Source organism: Paralichthys olivaceus, chromosome 12 (genome assembly GCF_024713975.1).
Source record: "Paralichthys olivaceus isolate ysfri-2021 chromosome 12, ASM2471397v2, whole genome shotgun sequence".
In the NCBI taxonomy this organism is placed as follows: domain Eukaryota; kingdom Metazoa; phylum Chordata; class Actinopteri; order Pleuronectiformes; family Paralichthyidae; genus Paralichthys; species Paralichthys olivaceus.
Window position 1 is genome coordinate 19,111,133 of NC_091104.1, and position 10,920 is coordinate 19,122,052.

At 40.7% G+C, this 10,920-nt stretch overlaps 1 protein-coding gene across 4 annotated transcripts; it reads left to right on the forward strand.

The window, feature by feature from the left end:
• The first annotated feature begins 752 nt into the window (after positions 1–752).
• On the forward strand, positions 753–10,320 carry srrm1 (serine/arginine repetitive matrix 1). Of its 4 annotated transcripts, none has more exons than XM_020084987.2 (17): positions 753–896; positions 1,776–1,865; positions 2,106–2,228; positions 4,378–4,548; positions 4,752–4,852; positions 4,956–5,180; positions 5,408–5,593; positions 5,706–5,825; positions 5,991–6,199; positions 6,398–6,478; positions 7,207–7,293; positions 7,502–7,637; positions 7,754–7,840; positions 7,926–8,408; positions 8,508–8,694; positions 9,147–9,320; positions 9,475–10,320. In XM_020084987.2, exons 1-17 carry the CDS (start codon positions 876–878, stop codon positions 9,592–9,594), a joined length of 2,601 nt encoding a protein of 866 aa, XP_019940546.1. In that variant the 5' UTR covers positions 753–875; the 3' UTR covers positions 9,595–10,320. The 4 variants fall into 4 exon arrangements, with proteins under 4 accessions (XP_019940546.1, XP_069392277.1, XP_019940549.1 ...); XM_069536176.1 differs by having other exon boundaries at positions 9,147–9,314; positions 9,473–10,320; XM_020084990.2 differs by lacking the exon at positions 7,207–7,293.
• The last annotated feature ends 600 nt before the right edge of the window (positions 10,321–10,920 follow it).

The following is a 10,920-nucleotide window of genomic DNA, read 5'->3' on the forward strand; positions in this document are numbered from 1 at the left end:
CAGCACATTTATTACACAGCTACTACATATTGCATTATCATATCATGATTATTTAACTTAATGGATTCTATATGTAAAAGGTACAAAAAATGGATTATAATGGTAACTGAGTGCAACTTTGAGGTGCTGGTGATTAAATATTTAAATTATTGGGTACTATTCTTGTACATTTCACACAATCTTTATACTTTTTACAAAACAACATTTATTACTAAAGTGGTAGATTTATTATACAACCATATATACTATATAGGATTACATATTGCTCAATGTCAAAAATATCGATTATGATGGTAACTGGGTGTACTTTTGTTAAAATGTTAAAGTATTCTATACTTCTCTACAACAGTCATCATACTTAATACACCATTACCTTTGTTAACGCTGCTATTATACTATTTACAACATAAATAATGATACATAAGACGTGATCAACAGCTAAAAGATGATGCACTGTCATGGATTGAACTACATAGCAATTTGTGAGGTTTAGTTACAATTGACCAGTGACATTCAAATCTGCTCCCTCTTTAATGCATCAATAATTACAAGACAATATGATATGTGATTAAATCTTGCAGGAGTCAGTCTGCAATATGAAGGTATACTTTTCAAATGTTGTACTTTAACTAAACTACAATTTTAGATACAAACCTGATTGTAATCATTATTCTTAGTAGTAGTAGTAGTAGTGAGAATCACTTACTTTATTTTATCGATCGGTGGAGATGGACCTCCTCCTCCTCCTCCTCCTCCTCCGCTGCTGCCATTACAGTACATGTAATGCCTGTTGCTGCCTCCAGGGGCGCTATCTCCATCCGGCTCTCCACACACACGTCTTTCTCAGCGGCGCTTGTTATTCATTTTCTCCGATAATGGACGCGGGATTCTTCCGCGTAAGATCTCTAACTTTATTCCTGTCCCCTCGGTGTCTTGTGTGTTGAACTGCTTTGCCTTGTTTTGTCCGTGTAGCCCTCTGATGTGCCACATGTGTTCAGGTGCATAGCCGTACAGTCAGTAGCGTTACGGCCAAGGCTTCGTCTATCAACTGGTCTTGGTCTGGAGTTTCGCTAATAGTCGCGTTTCTTCTGGGAAACTTCCAGAACAAAAGGCGCGTCTCAGCAACAATTAACCTTCATCAATGTTTGTCTTGTGCAGCGTTACTCTGCTCACACGACTAAACCGTTCCACGTTAATGCGCAGTAGGTCACGTTTGCAGGAAATAGACGAGCCAGCCTTAGCTAGCTAGCTACTGCTAATTTCACTGCCTTGGTTAAAGATGGCGCCCGGGCGGTACATCGTTTGTCTCCCTGGGCTCGTGACGACCACTACTTCCCTCCTGTTAGAGAGTATATGCGAACTTCTATGTGTATTAAACAACCACACTGATGTGATTTTCTTTAATATGATATTCACGTGTTTGGTTAAAATAACCGCCAGACTGTCGTTAGCCTGTCCGTGGCTAATGTTAGCCTGGATTCGAAGATTAAGTAGGCTAACTGTTAGCTTAGCTAACATTAGCTCACTGATGTCAGTCTCAAATGACATGAGTTTCCTCACCTGAACCAACATTAGCTAAAAGCTAAATTATAGATATGAAATGATTTATCAGAACAAGCATTTCAGTGTTTGCTAACCTACTTTTAACGATGTCTTTTCTGTTTTCCATGTGAGCTGGGTGGATGGAGAGTGGCTGCATGTTTGAAGCATGCGTTGAAATGTGCACGGATATGATATTGTTAAACAAATAAAATCAAAATGTGTTTGTTCCTCAGGGCACAAGTGCGGAGCAAGACAATCGGTTCAGCAACAAGCACAAGAAACTGCTGAAGCAGCTGAAATTTGCAGAATGTCTGGACAAGAAGGTACAAGATCATCCATGTGTTCTGTACAATGCTTTTGCGAATGTATTAGTTCATTTCAGATGAAAAACTGAATGGCATAAGATGTGTGATTTACCAGCCACACTTCGCTTTAGAGATTTGTTTTAGATTGAAGCAAACTGTGAAGCACTCGGTTCCCAGAAGACCTTGTAGCATCAAGTCATTTAGTCAATGATTGTCTTCACTAACTTGGTGCCTTTTGTTTTATTGTGTCTGCCGTAGGTGGACATGACCAAAGTGAACCTGGAGGTCGTCAAACCCTGGATCACCCAACGAGTGACGGAGATTCTGGGGTTCGAGGATGACGTCGTCATAGAGTTCATATTTAACCAGCTTGATGAAAAGGTAATATCTACAATTGTGTGTGTGCATTTGTTTGTTTCAAAACTGTCATAGCTTTGAGGGCATTGATAGTCTATAATAAGGGATATAATCAAATGATTGCCATCCTAGTCAAATTGAAAATGAATGGGTACAGTTACAATTGGTATCAAACTCATATTTGATGACATAACCATGTTTTGCTTTAATGTGACAAGTGCCTTTATTTAGCAGTCTTCTAATGATGATGTGATTTATGATTTAAAAGGCCTGAACCAATATGGATGTTATACCTTGCATCAGAAGTATAGCACCAACACCTAATTAGCTCTCTCCTGAGCCCAAAGTCACTGAGCCCAACTCTCCCTTCATGATGCAGTGTGTGGTTTGAGGTGAGTTATATGCAGGGGTCACCTATATCATGTCAGTGAAAGACATACCTGAACAATGCAATGATCATATTCTCAGTAGTCATTTGCAATGCATCATTTTAACCAACCATTTGACCAAATTACTGTAAATGCCACAAGAATTGTATACTGGCCAATTGTTAAGAGCAGTGGATCTGCTTCATATTCTTACAGAATAAATTAAACGTATCTTAACACCAAGCTGAAATGTATTGACGTAATTGAACATTTCAAGTTTTGGCACCCCTGTTGGATGTGGTAAGAAGTGTCCTGTTGCATTTTAACCACACAACAGTGATGTGAAGATGTGAGGAACACATCACTGTATCAAGCTGAGAATATACAACCACTGGAGGTCAGCAAAAACAAGATTTTCAGCTGTTTTTAATTTATTCATCAAAACATCTAACAATAGGCAACATCTCAGTTGAATGTTGTCAAATGTGTAACAGGCTTAAATTGTTAAGCTATAACAAACAGTACTCTCCATCTTGGTGTTAAGTTACATTCAGTTTTTTTGACCTTGTTAAAATCCCGTTGTCAGTAGAGCTGTAATGCTGAGGCTCACTGATGTTAAGTATTTCTTTTTGAAGTAAGTATGTTCTTAATCCTATAGTTGTAAGGCTACTTTATTTCATAGAGATACATTATGTCAAAGAGTTAGGTTTTTTAAATCATAATGCCCCACATATGTTTTGATTCATTTGGGATATATGGTTAATGGGTAATTTCCTTTGCACATATTTGAAAATATGGGGGGGGTTAATGAAGGAGACAGAACAGTGATTTACACATATTACCCTCAATTGATTGATATTAACAGGCTTGGGTTATAGTATATTTCTGAATAACTTTCATTCTCTTGAGATGCTAAAACAACATTTGTGCAGAAATATGATTAAAAATAATTTAGCCTTTTGCTTGCTATTCTTTTTTGGGGTTGGGTGAACTGTTGAAGCTAAGTTTAAAGGGTACTCTTGCATAGTAGTAAGAATTGCTAATTGAATTTGAGATTAGTGTATTTCGCAGTTATTCTTCATAATCAGTTGTTGAAATAAAACTTCGTTTTTGTGTGACTGTGTACTCATTATTGCTTGTTCGTCTCTTGCAATTTAGATAAATGATATAACATTAAGCTCAAGGTGGTTGAGTCTCAAGCAGTAGGGAGGCGGAAGCAAGCCAAGGGAGCTCCGTGCCCACTGATCCCACGGGACTCACTGAAGACACCGGAACTGTACTTGCAGTGTTGGGTTTTAATGCACTCTGTATTGTGGCTATTTGTTTAACTCCTGAAGTGTAGACTGTGGGCAGACTAGAATATAGTGGGTGGGCAGAGACACAGAAATGTAAAGTGGGGATAGCACTGAGGAAACCGAATATCTAAGTATTTTTTATGAAATGGCATTTTTTATTATCGTTAATGTATCTGGGGAACAAAATCAGAACTGCATAACAGCAGTCTTGCATGCAATTTTTATATCTCTAGATATGTCTCCCTTCAGCTAGCTCGCATTCTCAGTTTGAGTTTGTGAGTATGATTTACATCTTTTTTATTTTGATAGTCCAGTATTGGACCCAGGGAAGTAAAATATCTAGTCAGCACCTTAACATGTTTTGAGTATGTTAAACTACATAGTTACAGGTTTAGTGAGGAGTAGAAGGTAGGAAGCCCCATATGGTGGGTCCTACCTCCCCCTGATTGGTGCCTTCCATCATTTCAATGCCTATATGGCTTCTTTCCCCCCTTCGTGTGTGTGTTGCAGCACCCAGATAGTAAGATGATGCAGATCAACCTGACAGGCTTCCTGAATGGGAAGAACGCCCGGGAATTCATGAGGGACCTGTGGCCCCTGCTGTTGAGTGCCCAGGACAACATCGCTGGCATCCCCTCTGCTTTTCTGGAACAGAAGAAAGAGGAAATTAAACAGAGACAGGTGAGCTTCTCCTTGAGGGAAACCTCTGCAAAATATCTGTTAAGTGTAGGAAGATCACGATCACAAATGTTTTTGTAAAATGCTAAAAATATAGATTATGTTCTAAACAGAGACAATAAAACTGAACATTGTGTTGGACATCACAGGTGATTGTTTGAATACTGCTCAATGTCCTTTCATCCCTCTATATTCTGTTTTGATAGATTGAACAGGAGAAGTTGGCTTCTCTTAAGAAGGTGGACGAGGATAAGAAGGAAAAGGAGAAAGAAAACAGAGAGAGGGCTCAGTCAAAGAGTCCAAGAAGGTAAGAAAATGGTTTTTAATATTGGAATTGGTCGAAAGAAGATGAATTTCTGTATTTATGACAGAAAATGGAAATCTTTCTGGTTTGCCTCCTTTCTATCCAGAAGGAAGACAAGGTCACCATCACCACGACGAAGGTCGCCAGTGAAGCGTGACAGGAAACCTAGCCCGTCACGCTCCCCACGCCGCAAATCCAGCCCAGTTGGTGCCACTTCACCCCCTCCACCCTTGATGCAGCTGCCCACGAAACCTTTGGAGCAGCTTGTGGAGCCAGATACATCAGGAAGGTCAATGCCAGAACCAGTCGTCCAAGAAGCATCTTCCACCTGGTTTGTTATTATTCCCTTTGCTTCAAATATCAAATCTTGTGTTGGATCCAAAGTTAAAAAATGACTTGTCTTAATGTTGGTATTTTTTTTCAGTTCAGTTAGTTGCTTATGTCACACTTGAGTCAAATATCTATGTAGTGTAGTTGTTTGTACATTGCAGCTTTGTTATTTTAGTAATGAAATTTCATAATAAATTTGGAACCTAAACTTGTGTCTGTGGTGTGTAGTGACACCGTTTTGGACATGGTGAAAGCAGACTCAGTGGTGGAAGTCAAGGAACCCTCCCCTGAGAAAATTCAGAAGAAAGAGGAGAGGCCGCGGTCTCGGGAAAGGGAGAAGGAAAGCAGACGGGAAAGGCCTCATCACCGCTCCCGCTCTCATTCCCGCTCACGCAGACGACGCTCCCGTTCCAGGTAATTTTTGTCATTTGTTGTATTACATTAAAATTGTGTCTTACAATCTTGTCTCTGAATGAGAGCTTCAAAGTTCTAAAATGTTTTCAATCTGCCCTCTCTGCCCTTTCAGATCTTTTTCCCCTCGCCGAAGGCCGAGTCCTAGGAGGAGAATGTCTCCTCGTCGAAGGAGTCCCCCCCGACGTGGTCCCACCGGCTCCAGACACAAACACAGACGCTCCCCAGTCCGTAGGTCAGTGCCGTCCATGCCGTTTTGAACCCTTACACTTTTAATTTTAGTAGTATATATTGTAAAATGCTACATGGTGCTATTGTGTATGTTATACCCTGACCATGCAAAAGATTTTGAACCTAAGCAACACATTGGAGAAAAGAAAACTGTTGTTGTGTCCTACAGGAGGCGCTCTCGCTCTGCTTCATCCTCCGGCAGCAGCTCTGCACATTCTGGCTCGCCCAAAAAAGCCATGAAAAGAATATCTAGCACACCACCTCGAAAACAGCTGCAACATCGGGACACATCCATTAGCCCTGCAGGGAAGGACAGACGCTCACCATCTCCCAGGGGGAGAAGAGGACGGGGTTCAGCTTCTCCACCCAGATCATCTGGTAAAATATTCATAATCCTCATCCTTTTCACTATTATTGGTTCTTAGAATTTGAACATAATTTTTAAGTCTCGATTACATTTCTTTCCACTGTTCTTTTAAAATGTAAGGACTAGGTTATTATTTCAAGTACTTTAATAATTATAATAAGAGAAGTATGATTATTATATACCAAATTTCTTGTTGCCTCGTTTTTAAGGTTTAAAGCGAAAACCAGGAGGAAGGGGGGATTCTCCGCCTGATAATGCCAAGGCCAGACATTCTGATGGTTCTGAGTCCGGTAAGAGATACATTATTTTGAAAAACTAGTTAAATAATTATTGAACTCCTTTATAATACATACTAATAAAGGCCTTTCACCTCATGGTTCGCAAACATTGGTGACCAGTCACAATGGAGATCCCAGCCACTTTCTGCTTACTTGGTTAATAATGGTCACTTTTTGCAGGGGCCTCATATGGATGTTTACCTGATAAAGTGTCATTGCAACTTCAATGTGATTAGGGATTTTCTTTGGTTCGTTTACTTGCCATAGTTCATGTATTCAGTATGTCCTATTACAAAATGCACACTTTTAAATCGTAATGCCAACAACGCAGAAATGATTATTTGAAAATGTACAACAGGAGCAGCAAATTTGTTCAGTCTGTGCAGAAAGTATAAGACGACATTTCCACAGGCTTGACTCTCATTCAAACCGTTTTTGGCTACTAATTTCTTTCCAACAAATTTAATTTGACAGCCTTAAAAAGTTCAATAACCTCATTACTGTGCTTGAATTTAACATGCTCAGATAGTCCTGTATGATAACCATGTATTGATTCAGATAATCACTACAAACTGATAAAACAATATACTCCAACACGGGACAAATATATGGTCACGTTGCCCTACGCAATGTTGAAACCAAATAAATACATACATCTCTTACGATTTGTATATTTCCATGGTAGTCTGTTAAACTGGTTTTGTTAAAACTGATGGGACACTCAATGCTCTACATTTCAGAAGAGGATAAAAATGACAAAGGGGCAACAGCAGATTCGGTGCAGCAGCGACGTCAGTATCGCAGGCAGAATCGACAGTCTTCCTCAGGTTAAAAGCGCTTTTATCCCTGTTCTTTCCTTTCCCATACCCAACCCCCCTCTCTAACCAAGTCTTTGTCTATGTCATCTTGAACTCATTGTCTCATGGACTTTTGAAGCTGTGTCCTAACACCCCAACCTTGGTGTCTTCTCCTCACAGCATACAGTTAAGGCTGCATTTGATCACTTGCTAATGCTCTCTGTCTCTGTGGTTTCAGATACTGGGTCTTCCTCCTCAGAAGATGAAGCGCCAAAAAGGCCAACAGCAGGGCCAGGTGCCAGGAACGGTGAAGTCAGGAGGAGACGAAGCCGTACACCTTCTCCAAGGAGGCGACACAGGGATCCATCTCCAAGGTCAGATACTAAACGGAGTTTGCACTGAATGCTCTGAATTATTAAACTTCTAAAATCCGAATTGAGTAGTGTGTGCATATGTTCTTACAAAGTGTGTTTTGTTTGTTTCCTTCCAGGAAAAGACGTTCTCCATCTCCTGCGCGGAGACGTCGCTCCCCTTCTCCCCCACGACGCCGCAGATCTCCCTCTCCTCCAAGACGCAGGTACGTATAAGCATGTGCTGTCGTTTTGATATTAATCATTTAAATTTCAGAATGGGTTTTTGATAATCTTTTCTCTGCTTCATAGGTCTCCTTCTCCACCACCTCGCCGACGATCTCCATCCCCTCGACGTTATTCTCCCCCTATCCAGCGTCGCTACAGCCCCTCACCTTTGCCTCCACAGAAGAGGAAGATGTCTAGCTCTCCTGCAAAGCGCCCTTCCCCAGGGGGCAGGCGACGTCCCTCCAGATCTCCCAAGCGCAGAAGTTCTCCTCCTCAAAGGAGACGCACACCTCCATCCTCCTCATCACCATCCAGACACAGGAGGAGCCCGATGTTGCCTTCTGGCTGGCAAAGCAGGGATACACGATCCCCTCCTGCAGCAGCAAACCGCCTTTCCCCATCCCCAGTAAAGCGCGGTCGCGCTGTCAGAGATTCCACTAGCCCCCAGGGACGTTTCGAAACCTCCAGCTCATCTCCATCTAACCAGCGGAGACAACAGTCCCCTTCACACAGCGGCAAACCAATCCGCAGAGTGTCCCGCACCCCAGAGCCACGCAGCAATCAGAGGTAAACGGAGAGCAAGCTTTTTCCAACTCAATTATTCTTTTTGTGTATGCAACATTACTCTTTGAATGTCTTCTAATTTCAACTGTTTCTACTTTACAGACCCTCTCCAAGCCCCCAGCCTATGAGGAGAGCATCTTCCAGATCGAGATCTGTTTCCCCTCAACCAGCAGCTCAGAAACGTCCAGCCCCAGCATCAGCCTCCCCCTCACCGTCACGCTCTGCCAGTGGCTCCCCTCCACCAGCCAAAAAGGCCAGCAGTGGATCCGGCAGTCAGTCCCCAAGCAAGGTTCAGTATTTTATCTTATTGACCTTTGGTTGTCTTAGAGGTATTAACATGTGCATGGGGGTTAGGGTTGCCTGGATGTTTTCATCAAAACAAGATTAATGCAGATAATTATGCATTTAAAACATTTGCAAGATTATCTTAGCCAACACGATCTAGTTCCAATATCAACTAAGAACTTTCTTTCGTTTGTTGAATGCTCCTCTTGTTCTTAAATATGCGAAATCATCCCATCTCCGAAACAATTGTAATGACCTTTTTAGTACTGAGTCCTTCAATGCATGAGACATAAAAACAAGTTCCCTTAATTGATGAACAATTTCCAGAGATGTTGAGCGAGAGCCCTGCTGTGGCATAATCCCCCTTTGGCACAGGAACTCTCAGAATGTCATTCTTGTTATGCTGGTTTGAAATAGCATTTTGTATCGTCCTCATCAATGTCCGTTTTATTGCAGAACTCTGACATTGATGGCAGTGGAAAGAAAAAGAAGAAGAAGAAGGAGAAGAAACACAAAAAAGAGAAGAAACATAAGAAACACAAGAAGCACAAGAAGGAGAAGAGTGGTGCCCCTGGTGCTGGTGAAGGTCAAGAAAACCAGGGTGTGGAGGAGGATGGAGATTCAAGGAAGGTACAGATTAGTTTCAGTGATTTTTAGCAACCGAGGGCCTCATATCCCTGTTCAGGAAATGTGAAAAATAATCAGTGGATGCTTTGTTTGCTGTGCACCTTCATTGTTATTTGAGTTGCAAGTAAAGTTATGTATTTCATGATTGTTGGTTTAGGAATCGGAGAGTGAAGTAGACGACAGCCTGGACGACCTGGAGAAGCACCTAAGAGAGAAGGCCTTGCGCTCCATGAGGGAGAAGGGGAAGACCCAGATATCTCCATCACAAATGTCCTGAAACCAAGGAGCTTCGTCACTTTTGAATTTTCCTCTTACTCTTGATGTCCGTCATCAACCTGGTTCAGCTTTAGAATGTACAAATTGTTAATTCTCGAGTCTTTTTGTTTTTTTCTTTTTACTGGTTTGGTACATTCTGAAGAGTGTGTTGCATAAAGAGCTTGATTTGTCAGTTGGTGTATTATCTAACGTGTAAAGAAGCTTGTGTTGTCCTTTTTAAATTGTCGAGCAGGGAAATTGACGAAGCTCAGAGGTTAGAGTCGGGCAGGTTTCAGATATTTTCCACAGCCTACACTAGATTTCATTGAGAAATGATTGCATGTGCAGTGATTGTCTCTGATGTGCATGAACCACTGGCATTACAGAGTATCAAGATAAACCGACATACAGTAACCTCTTGTTACTACTGCCTTTCAGTAGTGGAACCGGTGGCACAGCTGTTAGAGGCTCTAACAGAATGTCATGTCCCACATTGTAACTTAATAGAGGTGTTTGGCATTGTCTAACCTGCTGTTTATTTCTGACTTTGAAATTTTCTTGTTTTAAGACTAAACCAGTCTGAAATTAAATGGAGTATGCTTTAATTTCCCAAATGAATAGATATGCAATTTTACGTTGTCACTCTTGCACCAAGCTAATCTCTGTGGGACTGCTCTATGATTTGTATTTAGTAACCCTGGCTCTTGTCATCTGGTCATCCTTTCGAAATTAAAACCTTTTTATAGGATGTGTAGTTTCATTAATGTATAGGTCTGGAAAGCTACATCTTTTCTGTCTTATCATTTAGAGGAATATAGATTTAGGTTTACAGGAGACAAAAACATGAAAGGCAGATATGGACTTAACTAGATTTTGGTTCCTTTACTTGTAACACTGGCCAATCATTCAAATGAGGTATGTGTGCACTAAATCAAAACATCCAATGACACAACAACATGCAACATGTTAAGCAGCTGATCAGAAAAATATGTCCTACAAACAACTGCTTGCTACTTAATTTTTTTATAATAAAAATAATAATTAACCACACTCTTCGCATAACTTGAAGTTAACCTGACAGATTTCTTTAACTGGATTGTTTTATTAATTGCAATTGGCAAATAATTACAATAGAACAATAGGCAAAGGGATAAATAGGAATAAGAGGACAAATGTCAAGGTACTCAATGTCATTTTCTGTCCTCAAGGAAAATTGTGAAGGATTAAGAATAGTTGAAAACTGAAAAAAAACCATTTGTATATCAGTCAATATCATTAAATGTCACAATTATTTATTGACATTTTTAGTTTAGCTACTGAGTGCAGGTTGTGGTTGAAAACAGCAGAG

Bases quoted from the DNA above. Each gene is read 5' to 3' on its own strand.
- srrm1 (XM_020084987.2), top strand. From the start codon at position 876: ATGGACGCGGGATTCTTCCGC. The intron at 5,594-5,705 runs GTAATTTTTGTC...CTGCCCTTTCAG, and splicing joins AGACGACGCTCCCGTTCCAG to ATCTTTTTCCCCTCGCCGAA. The intron at 7,841-7,925 runs GTACGTATAAGC...TCTGCTTCATAG, and splicing joins CCCTCTCCTCCAAGACGCAG to GTCTCCTTCTCCACCACCTC.